Source organism: Grus americana, chromosome 1 (genome assembly GCF_028858705.1).
Source record: "Grus americana isolate bGruAme1 chromosome 1, bGruAme1.mat, whole genome shotgun sequence".
In the NCBI taxonomy this organism is placed as follows: Eukaryota; Metazoa; Chordata; class Aves; order Gruiformes; family Gruidae; genus Grus; species Grus americana.
The window spans coordinates 63835888-63862696 of record NC_072852.1 but is presented as its reverse complement, the minus strand read 5'-3'; the positions used below and the strand labels follow the sequence as shown (position 1 = coordinate 63862696).

The 26809-nt window shown below is 46.1% G+C and overlaps 1 protein-coding gene across 10 annotated transcripts in view; it reads right to left on the bottom strand.

The window, feature by feature from the left end:
- Positions 1 to 26809, bottom strand: part of HIPK2 (homeodomain interacting protein kinase 2) — a 141683-nt gene that overhangs the window by 30266 nt on the left and 84608 nt on the right. For 3 of the 10 annotated variants that reach the window (XM_054814291.1, XM_054814320.1, XM_054814310.1), the window contains exons 3-10: positions 14849 to 14972; positions 12604 to 12723; positions 11768 to 11866; positions 10514 to 10698; positions 8093 to 8152; positions 6555 to 6717; positions 3727 to 3946; positions 1999 to 2120 (exon numbers count right to left, since the gene is read on the bottom strand). In XM_054814291.1, the coding sequence (XP_054670266.1) occupies positions 1999 to 2120; positions 3727 to 3946; positions 6555 to 6717; positions 8093 to 8152; positions 10514 to 10698; positions 11768 to 11866; positions 12604 to 12723; positions 14849 to 14972 (1093 nt within the window). The remainder of the gene's footprint in view (positions 1 to 1998; positions 2121 to 3726; positions 3947 to 6554; positions 6718 to 8092; positions 8153 to 10513; positions 10699 to 11767; positions 11867 to 12603; positions 12724 to 14848; positions 14973 to 26809) is intronic. The other 7 variants (XM_054814361.1, XM_054814367.1, XM_054814346.1 and 4 more) reach the window with 6 other exon arrangements.

Genomic DNA, 26809 nt, shown 5'->3' with positions numbered 1-26809 from the left:
AGGCGCTACGGTGCCTGCTGGGGACAGTCCCTCTAGTAGTTGGAGCAATTGCACGGTCTGGTCTGAAGAGCATTAGATAAGCAGCTGTGCACGAGAGGGATAGCTCTCTGCTGAGAGAGACACGCAGTCACTCAGAGATCAGATGTGACTACAATGCATTACAAAGAAGCTGTGTTTTTCCATTCAGGAAACTGGAATTGGGTACAGATTTGTTTATCAGACCAGCTGCTCAGCCCGAACCGAGTGAGGCCCGCAGACACCAGATGCCACCGGCATCAATCAGAGCGCCTTGCCATCAGAGCGGCAGCTAGCATTTCTCATCATGTGAAACAGACAGATATATCAACAGGCAGACTGCCTCTCTTTTATTAAATCAAAAATTAAAAAATCTATGCAAGACAGGAGTGTTTCTCAGAAACAGCTTAAATTCTCTTGTGGAAGTGACAGTGAATAAAATGTCAGTAGAAAGTATGAGAGGGGCAGCCCATGAAATGGGAGTTCATGTAGCAGGGGCAGCAGGGGCAGAAATTGGTAGCAAAGCTACTCCTGAACGCTCCCTCCCTCCCACAGACTGCGTGGTGACCCCAATAAGGCCACCTCAAGAATAAAGAATGAGTTGGAGGTCCTGAGATCTTTCAGATGCTTCAGACCTTCACCTCCTCAAGGCCCGTGTAACAGCACACCTCAGGAGGCCTGGCAGAATGGCAGGGGCGCGCAAAGCTCTGTCACCTTCACCCACTGCCTTGGCTGACTTCTTGCACAAGCAATAGGTGCCCACAACCACGCGTCTGCCCAGACTGCTTCTTGCTTTGCCATTGTTTTTGTTTCCCCTGCCTCTTAGGCTCTCCTTTCCTACCAAAGAGAGAGGTGGCCCACATAGGCTGTTACAGAGATAGGTTCAATGTTTCAGACAGTCTTCTAACAAAGACTCGGCTATTGGGATGGGGCAGGGCACATTAGCTAACGGAAATCACACAGGCTGCAAGTTGTGTTTTGATCTGCCTTCACCAGATAAGTGTGACTGGCAGCTGGCAAAGAAAGGCAATTGCACCAACAGTCTTACCCCAGCAATGCAATGCACGGGCACAAACCCTGAAGTCTGCTGGTACCTGACTGTGGATGACCGTGCTGGCATTAATGAAGGCGTGGCAGATCAACCAATCCTGAGTCAGAGGCATACATTTTTGACTTGTAGGTCATCTTTTCCAGGCTGCACAACTTAATACTAAGTATACAAGGTGCTTTTTTTTTTTTCCTGCCAGAAACATGCCTGATACTGGCAGAGGTGCCATGGCATCAGCTGAAAACAGGTAGGGGCAGATTTGCTGAAGCCAGCACACAGAGGAATGAACTGCTCTTCCTTTTTGGGGAGCTGGGGCTCCCCTTGAGAATGTGCATGTGATTGGTGGTTCCCATTCCTGTTTGGTTTTTTTTTTCCTGGGAGGAACCATGCTTTTCCTGTGAGGGCATTTTGGACAATTGTGCCAACAAGTGCTGCTGACAAGGAGAGCTCCTTGGCTGTGGGGCTCTTGTCTCTGCCCCCTACATCTCTCTCATAACTTAAGAACAGAGGGGCAGCTCAGAAAACAGAATGGTGCAGACTTAAAGCATGAAAGATATTTATCGGCAGCATGCAATTCACCAGTGCAACTCCCGGCTGTAAACTCACCATCCTGTGAGTTCAGGAGGATGTAGGAAGGTTACTACTGTTTCCTCCTCAGCAGAGGCCTGACAGCTTCCCCTGAGGCTTCCCACTGATTCAAGTGGAGAAGCAGAAGGAACAAACGTCTTTCCAGAGACTTTTGTAACTCTGACATAGCCTTTGAGCTGAACAATGAACCAGGGGAGGTTTGGGCATTTCAGAGAAAGCTGGAGACCCTTATATGGCTGCCCAAGTCTCCAAACTGCATCACAGAAGGAAAGCTACTCTCCTCAGCCTCCAAGAGCTAAACAACACAAAAAATACCTGCCAACCTCAGTGTCTTCAGAGCTCCTTACCTGTGCGAGGAGTCCTGGCTGGATCTGAAGAGGCTGGGCGCCAGGAGCCTGAGTGACAATGGGAACGGCATTCTCCATCCGAACTGAATACCCAGCATGCTTCGAAGGGGAGGCTTGTAACCCTGTTCCACCAGCACAGAAAGCACAGCATTAGCCATCAACAGCATTGCTAGGAATGGGGGTCTGGTTTTCACACCAGTGCCTAAAGGCACTTGCTGATGTTCAGTTTAATTGCAGTCTTCAGTCCCTCCAAAAAATTGGGCTCTCAGAGACCCACATATTCTACCCCAGCGCAAAGATGTCCATCAAATGTTGATAAACATGATACATGCATAAGGGTGCAGAAAAGACATTTACAAAGATGTTAAGGGATTAAGGGATTAAGTGAGTTCATATTTTTAAGGTACCTCGAATCTGTGGGAAACATCTCAATACAATGTGTACAGGGAGAAAAGGAAGAGGTAGAGGGAATGGCTTCTCTTCCTCCACATTCTCTGGTTTGACAACAGAAAATGGTTCCCTTGCCAGGCAAAACCCATTGCTATGTGAGAATGCTCTCTTTAGACTGAAGTGGGACAGAGGGACGGGAAGCCAGAACTCTGTACTCCCTCAGCCTTGACAGGAATAGGTGATTCTCTTTTGCACAGCTTCTCAGGACTCATATTTAAAAGGGTCTGATTTGACTGTGTAATCTAGCACACCCCAAACTCCAACCATCGCTGACTCAGCCACACATCAGCCTAACTGAGCTAGAGGAAGCTTCCCTCTTCACCACCTTAGTGCGTGGCACAGCCTGTGCTACCTCCGCTGCTTTACAGCTTTCTGAAGACAGCAAGCGGAAGATGTTAGCTTGCATATTCTAGCAACACATCTCTGAAGTCAAACCCTTGAGATGCATTTTAACTATGTAGAAGAGGTCTAGCTAAACTCCCCTAGTTCAAAAGAGCTTTGATAATCTTGCAGAACATTTAACAAGTGCCTAGAGACTGCTGCAGAGACAGGCTTGTAGAAATGAAGAGCAGAAGTTGCACCAGCTGAACCAAGGTCTATTTAGACCACTTCCTACAGATACCTGGCTAGTTCTTCCAAATTGCTACAGCATGTAAAGTCAAGAGAAGGACAAGTGGCTATATCTGATCATCACCCAGGTTGTCTGACAATGGTACCTGACACTCGTAGACACAGGCAGATCTGTTTGCAGCAGGGCTGGAGCTGAAAGAATTGTACTGATAAATGGTCGCGAGTATCTGCTATGGTAGCAAACCTTCATCTCCAGCAGCACCACACACTCTGCTGCATTAACCTCCTGAGTCCATCCCCCTTTTAACAAACGAATCCCTGAGAAGCAATGAACTCATTCATGTACTGATTTACCGTTGTTGAGGGGGAAAGTTTTCAAGTTTACCAAAGTGAGGCAGAAGAGGCTCAAAATTTCCGTTCAGAGCAAAGGACAACAAATATTGCATATTCTCCCCCAGCCCCTTCTCAGTGCCTGCCCTATTGTTTTAGACCAGCCACCTCCAACCCATGATGTTGGAGGTGGCTGCAAGATCCTCCGCTGTTGCAAACATTTCCATCTGCAACAACCTCACTGCTCTTAATTACTAGGCCAGCAATTTTTCTACCATATGCTCTGCGCTAGGGAACCTTGTTTCCAACAAGAGCTAGATGAAACAGCAGTGGGGAGCAAGCAGCGACTGGCCAAGACCCAGCGAAGCTGTTACTTACCTTGGAAGCCTGGTGGGCAGACGATCAGAGCTTGCTGGAAGGGGTCGGGCCGGGCACAGATCTGCGCTGTTCCTGTCTGCAGGGGCATGCTCCGCTGGGCCACCGCAGCCATGGACGCCGCTGAGGGCTGGTAGAGTGCAGATTGGTAATTTAGTATGGAGACCTCGGGGTTGGCTAAGGAAATAGTGGCACTGGAGGAGGTGGGAGCCAGGTTGGTGGTCTAAAGGAATGACGGGAATTAAACAAAAACAAACAAAAAATGAGGGAGATGGGTACGTTGGAAGAAGCAAAATCCAAAAATAAAATAAAAAAGTAAAATAGTGTAAGATAAAGTTGAAAAAAAAAAAAAAAAAAAAACAAACAGCAAACCAAAACCAAACAAGGGGTAGAACAGGATACTGAAGAGCGCAGAGGCAAGGGCAGTGATGGGGAAAGGAGCACAATCTGCCTGAGTAACTGCAGCTGTACCATGCCATGGGACCTCCAGCCATGCAGCGCTTCTGTATACTGCTCGGAGACATAGTGTGTTCTTCACAGCAGAACTGTATCCCCATTTATCACCCAACTGGCTCTGATTTGCAGCATACAGAAGATAGGTTTAGAAAATGCTACTATGCCCAAATCATGTTGGTCTCATGATGCACATAGCTCTAGAAGCTGCTCACATTTCATAGGTAAAAGAAACTCAGCACCTCCATGCCCTGTGAAGCCTCACCTTGAGAGGGGAGACTCATTCCAGCCTTTCCTCTACCTTGTATCTAAGACAGCACACGCCCCTTGAATTACGTTTTGAATTTGAAGGAATCAGAAGGCATAACAGCTGGTAATAATAATACTTTCAAAGTCCAAACTTCCCTTGGTTTGACTTTAAAATCTCTCAGAGCAGAAACTCCAGCAGGGTATGTTGCAAAGCCACAAAAATCAGCCCAGTGTTCTGCAAAACATCTAGAAATCTTACTGTGATTTGTTTTTTATTTGGACTGAGTCTGTAACAGTTACAGACAAACAACCCCTGAACAGCTCTGTCACTTCTCTATACAAATACGTCCTTAGCATTCATGTCTAGGCAGCTAGGCTCTACCAGACCAGAGCCCACCTTGCCCCTCCACCCAAACGCACCACAGTCACTGCTGGAGGTAGATCAGACAATGCTTTCTCATGGTACATCCATGAAGCCAGGACGAGGCCTTGATCAAGGCTGTAGTAAGCAACAGGCTCAGCATTTCGCACTGCCCTGGTTGCAACTGGGCCCAGGAGGGGTACCCATGCTGCACTGCCACAACCACAGCCACGAGGGATGCAATGGTGAAACATTTCTTCTTCCTCCTCCTCCTCCTCCCCTCTCTGTTGCAAAGGCAGAGAAGTACAATCTGTTCCCCTGTACAACACACTGAGCAGCAATCACGACAGCTCCCACACTCCTAATCTCAGGAGTTGTAACTGGAAGGAGGCAAACACCAGATATTTTACAGAGACAAGGAGCAGCAGAGAGCAAAGATGAGCGGTAAATTGAAGAGAACGACAAAAGGTTTAGGGCTCGTTCAAATTAAAACACCCTTCCTGGAAATGTTTCTAACACTTCTTCTAGAAACACTGGAGACACCAGTTCTGCTCACAACACACACCCCTTACGAGAATTCAGGGATTACCATGGACCTCCCCAGCTAACAACTGATCTTAACATCAGGTGAGTTGTGAGGAAACGAAAGCAAGTCTGCATTTCCTATGAGCAATTGTGGTACAAGTAGTGTCTCTGCCCTGCAGCTGGGCCTAGGGGAACATGTAGCACACATTTATTTAGTCAGCATCTCCGAAACAGCCAAGAAAGGGAAACAGTGTTTGTAACTAATACCCTATCACACCAAGCCATGACCTATCTCTGTCTGCATCTGCTTAATGAATTGTTCCAAAAGACCTTCTGTGATCATATGTATCGAGAACTGAGTCATGAAGTCTTGGTTTCTGAGTGACACAGGAACACTTTGCACATCTACACAGACTCTTCAGCTCCCTTGCTTTCCAAGCACCATTTCCGCAACACCACCTGCAATTTCTAGAGCGAATCTTGAGCAGCCTGTTCCCAAAAGGCTTAGAAGACAGTAGCTATTTCTTGAGCTTCAGTCTCCTAGAGTGCTGTCCCTGGAGAGTTTCCTTTCACTCTTGTAATATACAGTACTGCAGTAAACAACTTAGCCTGCTAGTCACATAAAATTTGTCAACCCAGCACCCCCTAACACTGAGGCATGTGAAGCTAATACAAGAGCCCAAAGCATGATTACAAAGCCAGAGCCCACCAACGGAGTGCAATGTGTTCGGAGCAGGGGTATGTGTACAGGGTCACCACGTCAAGTGTGGCACCTGGAGTAAAACCAATGAGAGATAAGAATAAACATTACCACTAAACTCTTCTTTCCTGTTGATTGGTTACAGTGCTGTGTCTGTTACAGAATGGTTTACATTCTTTTCACTTCAATACCAATCTGAAGAAGTGCTCTAAGATCACAAACGCTTCTGCCTGACCCAGAGAGTACAGTCCTGCTTGCTGCATTAAGGGACTAATGAGCTTTTCCCCATAGCAACTTTCCAAGCAAGAAGGTTTTATCACCCCCAACAACAACATACACAACGAGGGCAATATTTCACTGTCGCACAAATTGTCACAAGATTATCACTTGCCTGAAGAAAAGAGAATGAGGAAGAGTGGAGGAAGGAGTGTAAGAGTACCACCTTTTTGCAGGCATGTTAAATGGGATGCCACTTTGCTTTTCATCTAAACCCTACTGATGTAAATGGTTCAGGCACTGGCTGTTTCCAATCGAAACCCTTACCTGGTTGTGGACTGTGTTCAGCTGGTTGTTAAAAGTCATGGTCAAGTTGGTTGATGTACTTGGGGCTACATGGGTGATGAATGGCGTCTTGCTCTGGTTCACTGTGTCATACATATTCACCCGCCGCTTGCAAATCTCCATGTTCTGGAAGCAGGACTTGACGCTGCGTAAGGAAAAGGGGAACAAGGAAGAGACAGAAAATCAACCGACCAGCCAACTTAGGTAACAGTTCACCACAGTGGCCCTGGATTAGGTCTCTACGGCAAGCTTGGCACTTTCTAGGCTCTTAAAGCCCTTTGCTATTTTATGCAGGTCTCTCAACCAGTGAGAGTCAGATTAACCCTGTACTGAAGAGGGTCAAATGGGTGTCAAGATGAGAGCGGCTGCTCTGGCACTCCTGGGTGCCCCTGTGGGTCTGAGCACTGCAATGTAAGTCACAAAAAGCAAGCAAATTGGTTGCTCTGTAGGTGGCAGGGCAAGAAATACAAAGTGGCTATTTTAAAAGACTGAGAGCAAGCAAGCAAGATAGATAGATACTGCTTTTTTCTGATGATTGAGCCTGAGAGGAAAAGACAACTCATGCTTTCTGCCTCAGTGTAAGCCTAAAGGTAGTTTTACAAGTCTTTTGCAAGGAAGAATTTTACTGTTCTTGGTTACTGAGACCCCTGAAAAATCTCACTTGTTCCTTTTAAAAAAGTAGTTCACTGAGAGCTGAGTCCAGCCCAGTGGTTAAAACATTGCACCTGCCTGGCTAAACGCTTCTGCAGATGCTTATCTTAAAGCACATGAGCTGTCCTCTTGCAGTCAACGGGACCATTCATATCGCAAAAGGTTATGCCAAATCACATTCATCAACGTCCCGAGGGCATCAGGTTCTGAGGTTATCTCAGGCTGAGAATTGGATCTCTAGGGGAAAGATTACAGCTTCTTTTTCTACACAGACTTTCATTTAAATGCTATCGACATAGCAATGGAAATTTTGAGAAGTATCATATTTTCTATCCCCAGTAAAGGAGATGAAATACTCTCTGCATTGCTGGAGCACTCTAGGTGTCTGATACATGAAACTGCCGGTATTTCATTTTTATAATTGGGATACCAAACCATATAGGGGTTTATGAGATAACAAGATAGCGATCTTGCACAAAACTGTATTTTTAATAAAATCTTGTTTTTCCAAGGTCTAAAAACCAATACACGTTTTCCACAATTCTTCCATAATAATTTTTACAAATGTGACCTCAGAGTCTGAAACACAACCCAAAAAAGTATAAAGGCATTTATTTTATTTCCATTATCCCAACCCAGAAAAATAGAAAATCCAAGCAGTGAAAATCAGCTGTAGCTGTAAAAAATCAGCTGTATGCATAATTTCTTTTGTAATGATCTAAGCTGTTAGAGGTAAGGGAGCTAAACGAATCCTCACATAATTTTTAAGAAACAAAATTTCCCTTCAAAAGGAACAAGCTCATATGATCCCTAGGGTTGGTCAGGAAGAGGACCTAGATCTTTTTATCCCTGTCTTGTCTCTTACTCACATGGTCATCTTCCTTCTCTTAGAGGTAATATCTTGATAACTGGATCTGTGCCATAAACACCTGCAGACAAGACAGGCTCAGGACACTGTGCATAGCTGCGCATTATGTGCATTCATTTAAAGAACTATGAAATATCTGTAAGTTGCAGAACATTTCAAAAAAATCAAACACAAATATAGAAGACTATTGGATTGCATTTTTCCAGTTAAGTATGAATTCTCCCTCCAAAAAGCAGAAAGCACTGGAAGGAATACATATTCTGTATATGGTAAACTGTGTGTAAAACCAAATGGTTTTATATAACAAGGTATGATCTCCACTAATGTAATACTATGTTCTATGTCTTTACTTTAAAAAAAGGGGAAAAAAAATAATAAGGCAAGGACAGAGCAAAACGGACAGAAGGATTGAGGAGTACCCAACAATTCAAGAGCCAGGCAGTTAAATAGGTGAAATGGGGAACTAAACTTGCTTTGCTGTTTGCTTGGAAGTAAGCAGAACAGCCCGTATCGGGCTGCTCAAACTTGCAGCCTCTCTGAAGCACGCCACAGCAGAGATATGGAAGACGTAGCTTCTGGAAGGAATATTCTCACTTTGCTGCTTGATTTACTTTGTAGAGAGATTACAAATCCCTGCATCTCTCAAGGCTTTGAAGTTTCTATTCTCAAAACCACAGGCAATCACAGACAAAATTTCCATCAACCTGCCATGCTGGTCACAGCTTATTGCTCTCTTTACCAATCACCGCTTCCAACGCGGAGGGGCTGCGTGGGGTTACGCACCCGGCTGGCACAGCATTTAGTATTCAGAGACCTGATGCTGAATTTTTTATTCAGCTAAAATTCTCACTGCTATTGGCCCCCGATGATATTTTCAACCTTTCTGGGGCTTTGCCTGAGCAGCCACAAGTGAGCACTTCAAAATGAAGATGTGATTATGGTCTGCTGTGTTAGTGGCAAGATTTCTGATGGCAATGCATTATGCCACAAATCTCTCCCATCTTATACAATGAGTTGTTACACAGTAAGAAGGACTGTTGCAAATTAAAAAATTTTTGTATATGATGCTAACACTGTTAGAAAATACTGTCTTTTTTTATTTGTGAACATTTTTATATGAAACTTACTTTCTCTCTCTTTAGCACAACAATCTCCCATCTTGATTTCATTACATTTGTCACTTACTATCTACTTATAGATAACAATGCTCAAAGATGTCTGTGCAGGGTAAGTCTGGGTCTACACAGATCGTGCACCCACTACCTTCTGGTAAGCAGCTGCTCTTATCTTGTGATAAATGTAACAAAAAGGCGGCTACAGCTCCTTCACAGAGGGAAAACTACCTTAAATGAACTTGAAATACCACAGATAAAAGCACATATACAGGCAGGAGAAGTGACACACAGTAACCTGTTGCTCTGCAGTACCCCCACAAACATACTCTACGGCTTTTTAAGCAGGCCCCTTTATTTTCGTACCTGAGCTCCTCATAGCCTTTAAACACCCATGCACATGGCACCCAATGAAGTACAGTGGTGTGCCAGTCACGCTGTTCTCCTGACAAGGCGAAGGGACAGCCTGCAAAAGCACCTTGAACAGCGAAGTGCTGTAGAGCATGATGTTCAAAGCAAGGTGTCCTGAAGGCTTTGGAAAACTCCCACTACATGTCTGTCTTCATTTGCACCTGGGCAGCCTGGCCCTACATGAACTCCCCAGGGGACAAGAGCAACGTGCTGCGCGCAGGTTTACTGCGTTTCAGGCTGCTGCACTCCGTGACGCAGCCTTCGGAGAAGGGGGAGTCAGGCTTGAAGGCATGACGCTTCTTCACATCTCCATCGGGCAGTGAAGCCCATCTCCATTCCACAAATGTCTCAGCTGAGGTCAGAGTGTAGTGTTTAAGGTTACACAGGCGGGCAACAGCAAAGCCAAAAACTTAACTCCTTTTCCCATTGCCTGTGCCTGTAAACCAGCCTGCTCGCAGAAAAAGCTCTTTCCTTAAAAAGCAAACAGCCCCAAATTGACCCCTGAAAGATGGGAAGGTTCTGGGAGGAAGGGCTGGCTCCCCATTGCAGATAAGGTTGATTACTGCAGTAACAATCAGGACTATATTACTTTGAGATATACTGATACTTTCAGCACTAATTGCATAATTTCTTCTGCATTTTAATGCAAACATATGTAATTATTGAATATTTACATAATGAATGTAGCACACTCTGCAGTGTTTTAAGTGCCAAGCACCTACAACACAATTCTTGCAACCTTAAGAATTGGCAATCCTCTTTTCTTTCAACCAGAAAAAGATTAAAACATAGGGCTTAAGCATCCTAATAATGCCCCTCAGATACATTTGGTCTCCACCACAAACAGCTCTCCTCTTCAGCCCTCAGTTCAAAACCCAAGGGAAATGAAAGCCACGTACTGTGTGCTGTGAGGGAAATCGAGCAAGTGCGTCATGGTGACAAAAGGGTGGTTCAGAGTTTCAATGGGTGTTATTCTCTTATCTGCATCTATCGTCAACATCTTCTTTAACAGATCTATAAACTCCCGCCGGTCCGCCTTTTCCACCAACATATCACTTCCTTCCAAATCTGTTGTCATGTTCACCTAAAGGAGAAAGGACAAGGATGAGCGCTAAAGGGAAAGAGCAGATGGTCAGGTCTCCAGCAAACTGTGTTTACTCCTCGTTGGAGCACATGCCCTGCAAACCTCCCTGTCTAAAGGGGTAGTTGCTGAAGTCACACGGCAGACTCTGCGGTGGCCAGTCGTCTGGCTTGTGCATGTCAGATCTCCAGACAGACTGTAAAGTGTTCAGCTCGTTTGGGTCAATGGCTAATGAAACACTTAGTCACCCTCCAGTGAAGATGAACAGCTTCCATGTGGTAACAGGCAAGCTCTGATAATCAGTGTATTTATCATATAAAGGACTGCGCTACCATATAGTTAACTATGCATCCTGTGAGCAAGAAATGATATATAAAACAAATAAAAAACATCAGTAGGTTTATGGGAAACATCCCATTCATGTATCATGTGTCAGGCAAAAAACCCTTTATGTTATTTCATCCATTTATGCAGTCCTCCGTTTCTGCATGTTTGCTTGCGAATGCTGCAACGTCTAGACTTTGCTAGCACAAACTCCAGTTTGTGCTCATGTTGTGCCAGTTTTGTGCGCTAGCTTGTTTGCTAGCGCGAACTCCAGTCGCAGGAGTTGTTATGCTGGAATTAACTTTCACAACCATGTGGAATCAACATAGAGAATTAGTACTCCCTGTTCCCCCAGGTAGTCACATTTTACAGAGAGCACACTTCTGCAGCCTTGGTAATTATTTCCAATGTCACCATTTTACAAATGGAAATATTAAGACACAGAGAAGTAAGCGACTTGCCAGTGGTCACACAGAGGAGCACCGGAGAGACAAGAGAAAACACAGGATTTTGACACTCAGAGATGTGACTCAGGCATTTCCATGGCTGCTTTACTACAGCATGTTGAGCCCACATGCCCCTGTGCACAGATTCCCCTACACAACGGCACATAACGAGCTGATTTGGTAGGCATAACCCTAGTATTTCTCAGGAGCTGGCAGAAGAATAGGACACACAGAGAAATCACGTAGTTCCCCTTTGCTAGCGTTGCGCAAAAGCACGTGAGGTAGTCTTGCTGGTTACTCACCAATGCTCTTACCTGTGCCATATCATCCAAACAATTGAAAATATACTTTCTTGCTTCCTTCGACTTAATCCCCGTCTCTGCCTCATGATCATCTGGCGTCTGCTCAAAACAGGAGACAGGCATTGACCAGAACTGCCCTGCAATCAGCTGTGGGTTATGTGCCACTTCCAGCTTGTGCCTTATCCTGCCCTCATCAGAGACCACTGTCTCTCTCTTGCATGACCAGATAACATTTACACTCTCTCTGCTATGGTTACATGACAGCATTTGTGTCACAAGGCGATTTATCTCTTCTTTTTCACTTCAGAGGATCCTTCCAACTACAGTGGGAGTCCCAAAGGTCTCTTACACCCACCCCCCAGCGTGAGGCTCAGCATCTCATCCTGACAGCCAGCAACGCACTGGCCTCTCTCCTTGGGGCACAAATGCAGCCAAACACGCTGGTACAGGAGACTCAGAGCTCACTTGCATTACTAGTGGGTTTGATTGTCAGAATTAAAATGCTTGCTTGCCTTTTTTTTTTTTTCCCCAATGCATTAGATATTAGAGCAAAGTCTGCCCAGGGCATGTTTCATTTAAACTACACATCAATTCACCGACTACTTAGAAGGAGATTTCCAGGTCAATTCCGGACTTAAATTTCCCACAAAGCAGTGCCAAGCAGGTAGGCTAAGCGCTGCAGACTTCAGGGATGGCAGTTTTACCTCGGGCTATGCCCACCCCAATGTCTGTGCTGCACTGCAAAAAGCAGAGACCCAGGCTCCGAGGTGACCTAATGTCTCCTCACTTCCAACCAACAACTACAAGGTAAAAGAAACAAGGAAATGTCTTCCTACCTTCAGCCTCCACAAAGGATACGGTGAGTCTGTATCCCTGTTGAAAAACCTCGTAGTCTTTGTCCCTGCACTTAACAAATACTCTGCTGGTAAGCCCTGTGTCTGTGAAATATAGCGAATCTGTAAGAGAAGGATGAGAGGTCACTGTTCATCCTGTGAAGAACTCTGGAGGTCTTCCTTGAAGGAGGGCAGGAGGCACTTAAAACAATAGAACAAAGAAAGAAAATGTAGCACATAGTCAGACTTCACAAAAAAAAAAAACCCCCAAAACACCACAAGGAATGAGAGGAAAGAGAATTCCCATACGGCATCCCTCCATTTATCACGTACACGGCAGGAAACTCAACCTTACGGTACGCTCCCACAAAGCCTACGGATAAAGAGAGGAAAGTCCCTAGGTTTCAGAGGCCAAAAAGGAAGACCCACACAGAGATTTCAATAAGGTATTTCACTGCTTTGCACCTTTTTATGTCACACTCCCCTCTCCAGGAAGTAATTTCAATAATTTGATATTTGCACTCTTAACTTTTGCTGTTTTTTCCCCCAGCTAAGCACACAGCCTTTCCTAGGAGCAGTTTGAAGTTCAAAACGGAGAACTATGAAGTGGCTATCTTTGAACGCAGACGAAATATACACTCAAATGAACTGACACCCTCATGGTATTTAAAGTACTTCATCTCTATTGCCTACATGACTTCATTTGTTATTTGGGTTACTTCCATGAGTATGACCTCGCTGGCACTCACACAGCTAAAAGATGCTACACATGTGTTTCCAGGATCCCAGACTTGTAATTTATTTATTCAAAGGAGAAAGGGTCTGTGATTACACAATTAGAGACCGATCTCACACACACCTGGGGTGCCATATGAAATCTTATATTTGGCATCTCCTGACTCTTGAGTGTTTCACTCTGCAAAATTGCTGCAAACTCTGCAAAACTACTAAAATAATCATCTACTCTAGAAAATTCTAGGGAAGAATGGAAAGCATTTTTGAGAGAAGAGACAGAGAGAGGTAAAACAAAATAATAAGTAAAGGCATAAAAAGCAGCCATGGTTTCAAAGACTTCCAAGCGCTCAAGACCCAGTTCACAGAGTGTGCTTTGCTTGGCTCTGCAGCTCCTTAGGTCCATTGAAGCCCATGCACCTGAGAAGCACCAGGATCCTGCCTGCAGCCTGGCGCCACTGCTGCAGGGCGACACAGGCTGTGGTGAGGAGCCAGGATCAGTCCCTGCCCCTTTTCCAGCTCCCCAGAAGCCCTCACTGTACTTCACCGGAGGAAGCTTTGTGCTGGGCAGGTATGCATGGTGATTTCTTTTTCAGCTGTGTGTTTTATGGCTTTTGAGGGGAGGAGAAAGAAATCTACTCTTATGCTTGGTATGTGATTGTCAAACACTTGTAAGCTTTTCAGCTACATCTGATTTCCTTTAGAGTTACTAATGGCACTGCTCTTCACTGCTTGTTATTTCCCCTGCCAAATTTCACCTTTTAAGCTCTGACTAAAAAATACTATTTGCAAAAGAAGAGTCAAAGAAACATTTTCACATATGAAAAACTTATTAATTATCCTGCTCTTTTTTGTTTGGTTGGGGTTTTTTTTATTTTTTATTTTTTAAAAGGAAAAAGACCCTTCACAGGCTGCATTTGTAAACAGCTAAGATCACCCCAAAGACGACTATGGGAATGGAAAGCATTCTGCAGCCCTGGCTCTAGCAGCCGCTGCGCTATCTGTTTTAGGACTACAAAAGGAGCGTAAAAGCCTATAGGAAGAGAAGGACGACAGCTTATATTAACTGAAAACCTACACCACTGTGAATGTTCTCCTTCTTGTCGTTGCTTTTAATACGCACCCTCGTAAAAGGGATTATGAAATGCAGTCGAGTTCATGCAGTTTCTTCTAACAAATAAACCTTTATTCAACACTTGCTGTTACAGCAGAGAAAGGGTGCCTGCTCTGCTCAGTGAGGAGAGACACGTACAGAGCTCTCCAGTCAACAGCAGCGTTGACTCTTGATTGAGACTTCACTTAGGCAGTCAGGTCTTAAAAGCCAGCGTACCAAACAGCACACTGGTTACCTAGAATAAATACCCCAGGGTGGATAATGAAAAAGTTGACTTGAAAGTGTAAGAATCACATATCCCCTGTTAGCAAAACGGAAAAAGTTGGCATCTGTTCACTGTGACAAGAGAAGGGAAAAAACACCCGTGCTCTTACCAGCACCCAGGGCAATATCCGTACCGACCTGATCATACTCTGAAGCTCCCGGGTACAATGGCCAGCCCAAGAACAGCTCTGCGATGACACATCCCAACGACCACATATCGATTGCTTCACAAAACGGTAAACCGAGGATGATTTCAGGGGCTCTGCGAAGGAAGAGGTTAGAAAACATCAGTAATGGGAGTGGATCTGCCTGGCTGGCTGGCTCACTGGCCACCAGCAAAGTGTCTATGTTATGTCTTAGCATAACCCAGCATGGGTCAGTGAATATTTATCCTTGCCGGAGAGACCTCCGGCAGCATTTCGCCAAGAGACAGTCCTACGTTTCACAGCAGTTTGCAAAGGAGAGAATTACCATTATTTCATTCGGCAGGTGGGAAAATGAAGCACAAAACAAACGTTGTGCATTCAAGGCCACCCAATTAAGGCACCCGCTCAAGGTCCTCGGGCCCAGCTTGCCGTCCTGTGGAGGAACCGTGTGGATTCCCTACGGTGAAGCATCCTCCGTTCACACAGCTCGGCGGGCTTCACAAACAGCCAGACATTAAATAATCATTACAGGACTGGTATAAAAGGATTACTGACTTTTTAAACAAATGGTTGTAACCATAAAACAGAGAAATAATGTAATTAGATCTATTAGACCTAAGCCTTTTCCTCAGGAGGAAATAGCCAAGAAGCCTTCACTTCCCAGTCTGTCCCAGGCGCCTGATTAGATTTCCTCTTCCCTTCCAGCCCAAACAGCCAAAATGCAGCGGCGCTCCTGCTATGTGTTTACTGCCGGCTTCAGGAGATGCCCACTGAGGCACCTCTGCCCAGTGAATTTCGGGGTTAGCTCTGCTGAGGAAGGAGAGGACAAGGTACAAGCTTTGCTTCAGCTCTCCAGGAGGATCCCCAGCCAGGGCATGGAGGAGACACCCAAATAACATGACCAGTCTCAGCTCAGACTTGACAGGACGTTACGGTGAGGGTGATTTCACCTTTCAGCCAGGTAGAAGCTGGTGCCAAATCCTAGCCAGATACCATGCAGACCGTGCAGTCAATGGAGAGACACCCCCCCACCCCCAAGAGGGATTTGTCCCACTGTCTTGGGACTTTCTTCATTGAGGCTAGACAAGCTCCCTAAACTCCAGTGGCCAAGGTGAGACAAGATGAATCTTCCCCTTGGCACCCCAAATGCTTTGCATTGCAAAAGCAACTTCTTTGTGGAAGAATCAAAAGTACCTTACAAATACTGAAAACCTTATACAAAGCCCACCTCCGCACAAACACCTTCCTTACTTTCCCTACCTCAGCCCAGACTTCCACATGCAGTTAAGTGCCGTATTTCCTCTTTTAAACAGGGATCACCTAAGGCTTCTCTCCAGCCCTTCTTGCAGATCTTGCAACACTTTCTTCTAAAGCCCCACCTTCTAGAGTCAGATGATGTACAACAGAAAGAAAACATTACTTTCCCATACTCCTCTAACTATGTAAAAAAAGCAGAAGACAGATAAAAGAAAGAAACATGCATTTCTTTAAAACTTTTGTCCTCTTAAAAATAGCCTTAGGATTTCTCAGGCCATGATGCATATTTTGGGAATTCCTGGGATTGACTATTGAGTACATCAAGTACCACCATCCAGAGCTGGAAATAAGGCCCATGGTCCCCAGTTTCCCATCTGTCATCAGGGTAAGATCTAAGACTAGTGAGATCATACTAAGGATTACCAATTGCAGTGGAAAATATTAGGTTTTAATCACGCCATTACATAGTCATGTGAAGACAAGTCTTTAGCCAAGAAACCAAGCAAAACGGATAATTTTTTCCAAGGAAACAAGCAAAGGCCCTGTAGCAATAATCCATGCCCCATCTTCAATCCACAAACTTCCCCAATTTTGGGTTGACTGGTAATGATAAAAGCCCAAAAGTATCTGTTCTCAAACCAGCAACGCAGAACGTAAAAATTACAGGAAGTCCTGGGATTTTAAGGCTAGGACGCGTTATGCCATTCCCACAGAAAACTTGCCAGAAACTTAAAAAGCAGCTACCTTCATCCCTTCTAGCTTCACCTACGCTTGTTGTTCTCATACCCCCCCTGTTCTTTAGCCTATTGTGACAAACTTTTTATTCTAATACCAATCTCCCCTTAGGAACAAGGGGTTAATTTTCCTCCTTTCCCCCCCATTCCATCATCCCTGCACACTACTCAACACCTAGACAAAATGCAGAGAGAAAAAGACAGCTATGGTGACCTGAATCTCATTACTATGTAAATCCTGCATTCAAAGCCATCTGCCTCTCCCTGTCTGCCTTCCACATTGTGAACGAAATGTCCCTGGTCACTAATGAGAGCTCAGCCACACATCGCATCGCCTCAACTTCAAATCCCTCCCACTAACTCAAGTGGAGGGAGCGGAGGGGTGGACTAACGGTGGGATATTCCCAATGTGATTTTGTGTAGAAACCTCCCTGTTCATAAAAATCGCTTGCACTGCTGTCACATGCAGCACACACCTCCTCCCCTCTCTCCCCACACTTACGCTGCCAACAGCTCCAGACCCCTACAAGAAGGGATGACCTAGAATTTGAGATTTCAAAATTTCTAATTTTTTTCTCATGAGTCTTCAACTCTCCAGTGGGTTTTCCTTAAAACTCCAGTTTCTGGAGTACAGTACTTGGGAGAGATTTTCTTTTTCAAACACAAAAGAAGTTTTAAATCTCCACTGTTGGGAAGGAAAACACAAAGCCAACATTTGTACCATTTAGACACATAAAAGGCAACTAACTGGAATGCTATTCGCGATATTAAACCAGACCTATTGCTGTAGGGAGGGGAGGTGGTGAGATAGTTCTATTTTACCTTTTTGAAAGCTGGTATTTGCATTACTCAATCATGCCTAAACATTAGTTGCAATCTTTGCCCGTTCAGCCCCAAACAGATGACGATGCCCTACGTACACCACAGCCAGCGTTCACTGCAACTTTCTCCCAGCCCTGCCTTCATATCATGACTGCAGTTTTTCCAGGGAGAGGAGTGGCTCTAAGTCAGAAAGAACTTGTTAACTTAATTAAGTCATCATTAAGGCACCAAGAGAACAACAGGTATCAGACACCACACAGGCTTCCAGATTTTCAGCAAGTGGAACACCTCCTGTTTGCCACATGAAAGAGAGCTGGAGTCACCCCAGAAGGAGCGGCGGTCTACCTGCCTGTTACCACTCTGCTAATGCCCAACACCAAGCATTTTGGTGGAGGATACTTCACGTTCTGTAATGAAACAACTTGCCAACTGATTAAAAGCCTTCTGAACCTTTATTGGATAGAAATTGTTCTGTATGCTCAGTTATGGATGCATAGATCCTTCTACATATAGACCTATATCTAAGACGTGGAACTCCTCTCTTTCTTAACATAAACATGCCAATTTTTTAAGACAAGGTGAGATCTTGACTTCAATCACGCGTTGTGGCACGGAGTTCCACAGGCAACCTTCTGCTTTCAATAGCATCGTAACTCAGTTGTTTAAAGCCTGATTTTCCTTCATCAGGTTTAAATTTGTCACCTCTCACTTCACGTTCACATGGATTGGCCTAGAGATGAAGATGGAAGTGCTTGAAACACCTTTCTTCTGGCACAAGCTATTTTTATATCTCTGCCCCATTCTCCCCTGTTGGCAGCAGCTTCTGGCTTCTCAGTGTTCCATCCCATGGATGCTTGAATCCACTTCCACCGCCTGGCCCTACAACTCATCTTCCTGACATGTCTGCTTGGAGACAGGCTGAACAGACCTAGAAACTGTTAAATGCGAGGATATTCCCCAGACTTATTTTACACTATTTGCAGAATGCTTTCGCATTCCAGTCTTCCCTGAGCCTAATATTTTGTTTGCTTTTGGAGTGACACGAGGCATTTCAACAGATGTTTTATCTGGGAGATCCTCTGAGATACACAGTTCTTTCTCCAGAGGAGCTGCAGTTAATTTAGGATATAGAATTATGTAGAAATAGTTCGTTTTTCCTCTTCCAATGTTTACTGCCTTTCAGTACTGCACTGATCTGGCATAATGTTGTCTGTAACCTAGATCAAGTCCCTTAGATGTTCCTCACTCTCTTCTGCAGTCTAACCTAAGCAAGTCTGTGGTATCTGCACACTTAAGCACTTCACTGCTGGTCCACCACTTTTTACAGATAATTAATACATTAAATAACTCTGGTCCTAAAACAGGTATCCAACCCACTCCGCAATTGACCCTTTTATTCCTAAAAGCACTCAGATTTAGCTCAGTAATAAGAATGGTGTAATTCTCTTTTCCAAAGGGAAAGAGAACATTTCCATTTCTTAGCCAGCTCTTATGGGGGATTTCTCCATTCTGCAGCTGGTAACACCACGTAACAGGGAAAAATGCCCTATTAAAGTGTGCACGTCCGAGTAGTGCAATTATAAATCAGAAGGACAATTCACATGGCAGAAGGTCCTCCCGGAACAGCATTGAGGTCTTCAGCAAATCTCTCCATGGCTGCACAGGGAAGTGTCTTCTGTACTGATAATACCGCTTGTTTTAAGACAGACTCACCAAACCTTTCAATTGTGGTGGGGATCTTGCTTGAAATTGTGCAAAGCCAGACACCTCGGTACGTGCAGGAACATCCCCATTTACTGCTCTCTGCCAGTTTTTTGGCTGTGCATCTGCAACACCTTCAGCACAGTAATTCCAGCCTCCAGTCCAAGACACATGGAGGGAAAACAGAAAACTTCACCCTCCTATCCCTCCTCTCCCACAAGCTGCTTTCGATGTCTCCCAATGAAAGGCACTCCCCTTCTGTATGCGCAGGCACAACCTGCCCTACAGCTCACACAAATCTCGCCAGCATAGACCAAAGATTTAGAAACCACTTGCCAGCAGCCTGGGAGAGACTGAAGAGCGTTGCCAAGAGCCTGTATCTCCAGGAGAGAAGCAGAGGATGACCTGCTCCTTGGCTCAACGCTGGGTCCAGCTCCCATCACCTTGGAGCCCACCTTGAACATGCCCACGTGTACCAAAGAGCTGTTGGTGCTGGGGACCCAGGGCGCAAGGGTCTCTGTGCTGGCACTGCCCGCAGGTCCCCAGAGGAAGGAGTGCCATCTCATCATTTGCTTGCATCTCACATATGACCCTGTCCTGCTTTCAGGCCTGCTGCTGGCAGAGTATTTACTTTAGCAACCCTGCTTTGTGGCAGGGTAATTTCATTGTCTGGTGTTTCTGTCAGGAAAATTAATTACCAGTCTAGCTTGCTGGCTTTTTCACCCACACATCACAGGACATTAAAAACAAATGCCAAAAAAATTCATTTCCACGGACTTGGATTTGGAGAGCTGGGCTCTTTCTGAATTTTAAAACTCCCCTGCAAACTGCCCGCCTCAGGGATAATTTACCACCCCTGGTAGTGTCCTGTGGCCGAGCATGATTGTCTCAGCAGAGTCCTTCATGGACAAGTATAAATATCAGACAAAAATATAACTCAAAACTTGATACTTGCTGGCACCTCGAGCAGAGAGCGTGCCTGCTTCTCGCCTTCAGGGTGACGCTTCTAGAAGGTGGTTGCGGGCAGCTGCCGGCAGTGCAGACAGACCTACAGTGATGCTGTCTGCTGAGTTGATGTACACAACTCCTGTCTTCTTCTGCCTCTTAAGACTCACCTGCCAAAGCCTGAGCTTCAGGAAGCAACAGCTTTCACATCTCCATCCAGAAAACCCTGGGCAGAGGCAGAGAGGCAGGAGCCAAACCCCTCAGCCCGAGTGGGCACCCACTGACCGGCTACACAACCGGGGCTCGACCCATCTCAGTGCTGTTGCTCTCCCACACACCAAGATACCTCCTGTGAGGAGGAGGAACTGCATCCTTCACATGTCTTACAAACAGGTTTTTAATCAAGTGATGGGGCTCCATCCTCCTCTTAGCTGAACCCTTTCTTTGGCATCTTTATGGACTCCTTCTCATATCTGCTCACTTGACCCTTTTGCGGAGGTATCCACTTTTTATTGCCATATACTGTAGCATGCAGAGTACCCTTAGCTCTTAGTTAATGGAGATGGAGAGCATACAGCACCTTTTTTTGTCCCTCTGTACCTCTCAGACCCCAATCATTTCTTAAGTGCAGGGCTGTAAACAGAGACAGGCTTATATTCTGGGAGTAAAAGGTTATAGTTGCTATTTCCCTCACCCCTCCAACTACTCTCCACTTGCACAGACACCTAGAAGGGATGCAGACATCTAACACAGATGACCCCCAGACTCAAGGCATTCCTCTGCCCTGGGGCTGGGCAGCTGCAGACTTCCCACCTGTGAAAGCCAGCCATCAGGGGCAGAGCTTAACACCTACAAGCACCAGCAGCTCCTGCTTGCTTGCTCACTCCCCATCCCATGCAGTGGGCAGAAAGCAGCTCCAGACCCCACCTGCGCTGCTCCCAGCCAGGGAGATCTGGGCTCACCCTCATTACTGGCCTCACTGCAGGACCTCCGCATTTCTCCTGCATCTTTAAGTGCTGGAATTTGCTTGGATGCTTAGCCAGAGCCCATACAGAAGTGGTACAGCTCTGCAGACCTCTCACTAGGGCCTCCAGGACTGCCATCATCTGTGGACTGTGTTGGGAAGCACCAATCCATCAGAATCACAGCAAGGGACAGCCCTGGGAGTCAGGACTCATCCCAGAACACACAGGCACACCATGCCTTTCAGATTCCAGCATAAACTTCAAATCCTGGAGAGCTTAGTCAACACAGGGATATTCCTGAGGGGGGGAAGGGCCCTTGAGGAGCATCACCCAATCCATCAGAGTACGCTGTTTACCCACAAAGATGGTTTGAGTTGTAAGGTGGGATGGTCCCTCTAAAGGGCCTACTAAAACACACTCCCTATTTCCCAAGTCAAACACAGCTACACTCAGTTTCTGGAAAGGACTGTGGGTGTAGCCAGAGCCATTTCCAGGGCTGTCAGACCACCAGCACAACCACCACTAGAGGGTAGCTCCAACACTGCATTGCTCACATTGCCCTCACCTATCCCTCAAGATTAGTTTGCAGCACATCAAAAAATATCTGTATCAGCTCAGAGGACTGGAAGCGGGATCCACTCAGCCTTCAGTGATGGTTTATGTTACAGGACATAAATATAAACTGGAGGCTGGTAACAACTGAGGTACCACAGGGGCTTATCCTGGGACGAGTCTTGTTTAACATCTTTATCACTGACCCAGGGGAGAAGGCAGAGTGCACTCTCATCCAGTTTATGGGTGACACCAAACTGGAGGACCTGGTGATGTGCCTGTGGGCAGGGCTGCCACCCAGAGGGACCTGGACTGGCAGGAGGCATGGGCCAACTGGGACCTTCTGAAATGCAGCCAGGACAAATGCTGAGTTCTGCCCCTGAGATAGATGAGCCCTGGTGACAATACCTTGGGAGCTGCTCAGTGGGAAAGGCCATGAGCACCTTAACTTGGGGGGTGGTGGGCTGAAACAAGGACCCTGGTAGCAGCTGGACCAACAGCCTCCCTGGAGCAGGGCCAGCAGACCAAGGAACGTGATGACCCACCTCCAGCCATACTTGTGAGACTACATCTGGATACCATGTCCAGCCTGGTGCCCCCAGTGCAGGGGCAAACTGGGGCAATCTCAATGGGACAAAAGATAGCCACGAGGGACCTGACAGCAGCATGCCCCCTTCTCCTCTGCCACATGAAGAAAATGGTGTCAGGCTGTTTGCTCAGGTGGGCAGCAGGAGGTGGAGATGGTAGACATAATCTGAAACACGGGGAAAACACCTCCACTGTGCAGATAATGAACCACCAGCACAGACTGCCCTGAGAGGCCATGCAGTTGCCATCCTGGGAGGCTTTCGAGACCTGATCTTAATCTCATGGCTGACCCTACCTTGAGCAACAGGTTGGGCTAAATGACCTCCTGAGGCCCCCTTCCACCCGAACTACTCTGACTCCATATAGTGCAGTAACTATCCGCTTGTCAACAGGAAGGTCACCACGATCCTCCTACATCCAGGCAAAACACTATGCAGCTGGGAGCGTTTCAGCAGGTACAGATGCAGGTCCCAGGCTGGTTTTAGCAAGTGTACGCACACAGTTTTATCTGTCTTTTAAAAACAGAGAGCAAGTTACACAAGAATTACTTCTGGACTTGATTGGCATAATTATCAAACAAGCCTCGGGAGCCTATCATTACTAAGGGTATTTAATAGCGAATAAATCATAGAAGCAGACTAAACTACCCGCCCCTTGACACTGCTCATGTTCCACCAGGGTGCTGACTGGGAAGGATGAAAATAGTCCAGAGGATGGTGTCAGAGACTGACAGACCTAGCCCAGACCCTGGGAAGTCACTCGCTCCCTCCCTGCCCCGATATCAGGCCATCCATGCCTATGTCGCTCCAAGCATTGAGCCAGCTTGTCTTACACACCTCCCATGGTGGAGCGTCCATAAACTTTACTGTGCCCCAGAGGACATCACCTCTTACAATTTTAAGGAATAATACAGCTGTGCATAGCTGACTTTATGACATGCTTAATTAAAACTTCTTGTCACTCTGGCATCTATGTAATACATAGGGAAAACCGTAACTTAATACATCTCACTTGACTCTGCCTATACCCAGCTTTCTGCCAGGCTGCACCTCCTCCCCGTCGTCACCCTGCCTTGGCCTCAACGCATACACGGCAGCTATAGCCTTGTCTCTTTTTCTCCCCTGCTTACCTCTGTGTCCTTTTTCACTACGCACCTTTCTTGCGGTTAAGAAAGCTGGATTCAGCCATGAACAAAGCCTGGGTTTACATGGGGAGGGAGGGGACCCTGCCGGAAGGTTCTGCACCACTCTGTTCTTCTATATACATTGCATATGTACATTCCATTTAGGTTAGGGCCTGAAAGAAAACCTGCTGCTCTCTTCAGCAAGAGCGTGTGAGCAAATGACTGAAGCCCTGAGCTGGAGAAGGCAGCGCAGCTGTTTGTGGAAACAAGACAAAAGATTTAGAAACAGTTGCTTTTTTCCCCCCCTCTCCCATGTCAGGCTGTTTACAGAAACCAAGGGATGAAATTTTGCAGACAAAAACACGGAGAGCAGCCTGTCAGTCTCGGAGGGAGGGAGAGAGAGGGAGCGTAGGCTTCTTTCAGGATTATGGATCATTGCTAAATTGCTCTATCAATTATTAAACCCATCACTCAAAGCGCAGTAACCAAAATATAGCAGATAAAGCCTTTCTCATCCACTCTCTACCAGCTGCTCTCCTCCTCCTAAAGCCAGAGGGGAATGAAAATTCCCGTAGTTTATATTTTATAAACATCATTTTCTCTGTGCCTTGAAAATAAAAGCTTTTTCGGACAAGGTACAGTAGAACCAAGCCTGCGGCAGGAAGATATTAAAGGAGGACTCGCCCTTTCGATTAACAGACCCAAGGAATAAAACAAAATCTCTCCAATCAATATGATTTCTTAGCACCGACAGGTTAAAACATTTGCAGATAAATGAAAAGGGCAGGTCTCAGCCATCAATAGCTGTTAGTTGCTATTTGCCTTTGCTGCTGGGCAGATCCGAGATCAACGGCAGGGTGGGTATGGTCCCAGGAAAGGATGGGACATGGCCAAGCGGCACTTGGCATTTGGTCTGGCCAGTGACTCTGTGGAGAGAGAAACTATAAACATGCAGCCAGGATGAGAGGGAGCCACGTGGGCAGGAGGACCAGGACCTGACATCTAGCCGGAAAGGCTTCCACGTGGCTGCCGATGTCTGAAAGGACACGAGTCTTTAGCAGCAGTATACGCGCTTGCTGGAGGCTGTGACTCCAGTTCAGCAAAACCCTTCAGTGTTTGCATCACCTGAAACAAATACGTGCCTGAGTCCTGGTGAGGGCACCGGATGCAGTGAAAGTTAAGCATACGATTGAGTGCTTTGCTGAATCTGAATCCGCTAGCAAGTCCTCATTGCACTTGAGCGGGAAATCTTAAGAGGCAAGAAAAGCTATTAAGCCCAATAATGGAAAAGAAAGCTAGGTCCTGGATCAACCGAGAGGCATACTAAGGTTGTCCCAGCCAGAAGTGCATCTTTGTACACCCCTGGAGGAAGCCCCACTGGACTGATCACAATCATGCTTGTCTCTTCGGACTCAGAAAAGCAGGATTCTGTAAACTTCAGAGGAGGTACATAATGCTGAGCACCACAACCATCGCCCCCGGGGGTCATCTGCTCCACACTGACCCAAAAGTGCAGAAACATGCATGGGGGGTGATGCAACAAAAGCTACATTCAGCACAGCGTGACCTCTGGTTGTTCTCCGAAACAAAGGGTAATACACGGGGGTGAGGGGGGAAGGGCTGGGGCTTTCCCAGGTTATGGAAGAAATCAGAGAATAGAAAAATCGTAATTTGAAAACAAAAGCCCTATCCATGCCAGGCAGTGAATGGATGGGCTGCATCGTATTGGGTGCAGAGATCCCCTGAAGGAGGCATCTGATCAAGAAGGGAAGAATGCCAATTATGTGCTCCCATTCATGCCACTGCAATGAAAGCATAATTCTGACTCCGCTTTCTGACCCGCAGTATGCAATTTATGCAAATCCAAGCTGTTCTCGCTTCCTTCAGAGCCAAATGTCCACAAATGCCAGAGCTGGCTCTAACTTTTTGTTTTCCTTTTCAAATCTATTGTTTTCACTGTTGAATATTTAAGACCTCTTGTTGTTGCTGTTGTGTTTCTTTGGAAATGAAATAATAATTAAAAAAATCCCAAAGCGCACAGAGACAGTCAAGAGTTGACTTCTCGTCTCCGACGGTCTCCTGTTCTGTCACGCTCAGCTCCATCCCAAACCCTTATGGTTCCAGCCCAGAGTCCTGCCACGTATCGGCCAAGTGAAGCTCCTTGCGTCCGACCTGTAACATTCCCCAAGACTTTTGTTCACAGCAAATACTGAAAGCTGCAGCAAGCTGCATGGGGGTTTTATGGGATTAGGCTGAATACCGAGCCAACAGCCAATATAAGGCTCCAAACGACTTCTACCCCTGGCAAACACGGATACGAACCAGACTCAGGCCATGACCCGAAGATTGGCTTCACAGAGCAAGCAGCAGGTCTGAGGCTAAAAATATCAAATTACTGCAGCCTCCTTTATTTTTTTTTCCTTTTAATCATGTCTACTGGCTGCTTCTTTTATAATTAGAAAAAGACAAAGACAAAAATAAAGTACTTATCCTGCCTGCTCCTTGGAGAAAGGAGCATTGCCCTTTACTTATCTCTGAAGAGCCACGCAGATTTAATATTATTACTAGCAGCAACTATTTGTATTTCTGTAGCGTGCAAAAGTCCCGGTGGAGACTGGAGCCCCATAATGCTAGATGCTAAAAGACGACGTGCTAAGGGATTGCGTCTGCTCCAGAGAATTGATGATCTAAGGTGATGTGTGGTGACAGCGGAACAGATTGGTGGAGCAGTTCGCCCAAGATCATATGGAGAGAACGTAGCAAAGCCAAGAAAAAAAGCGGGGTCCTTGCAAACAGCGTGCTGTATCTATTAGACCACAACGTCTTCTACTTATGATATCTGGGAACAGCAATAATAATAGAGGGATTCAACAGCTCTTTCAGAAGAGATGTGTATTACTGAGGCGAGGCAGATTTTTGAGGCAAAATGACCTGTAAACATCACCCAGCAAGACAGTGTGTCAGGAACAGCTCACAAAATCCAAGGCCCACTTTAATGCCCCGCTCGGTGAGTCACAGCATCGTGCCTACACTGTTGAGGACCTGCCTGGTCTACAAATAAGTTTTAGGAAAAGCCTGGGAATGCCTGCCCACTGGCACGTGGAGGCACGCGTGGCTGGGAACAGCAGGGGCATCCCGGAGCTGCCTATTCCTCCAGCAAATTTCCACCTTTAACTCGAGGTGGAAATTTTGATTTGATTACTCAAATCAACACAGCTCACAGAGCGACCCAGGGAGCAGGTGACAGCAGTTCCCTATATAAGCAG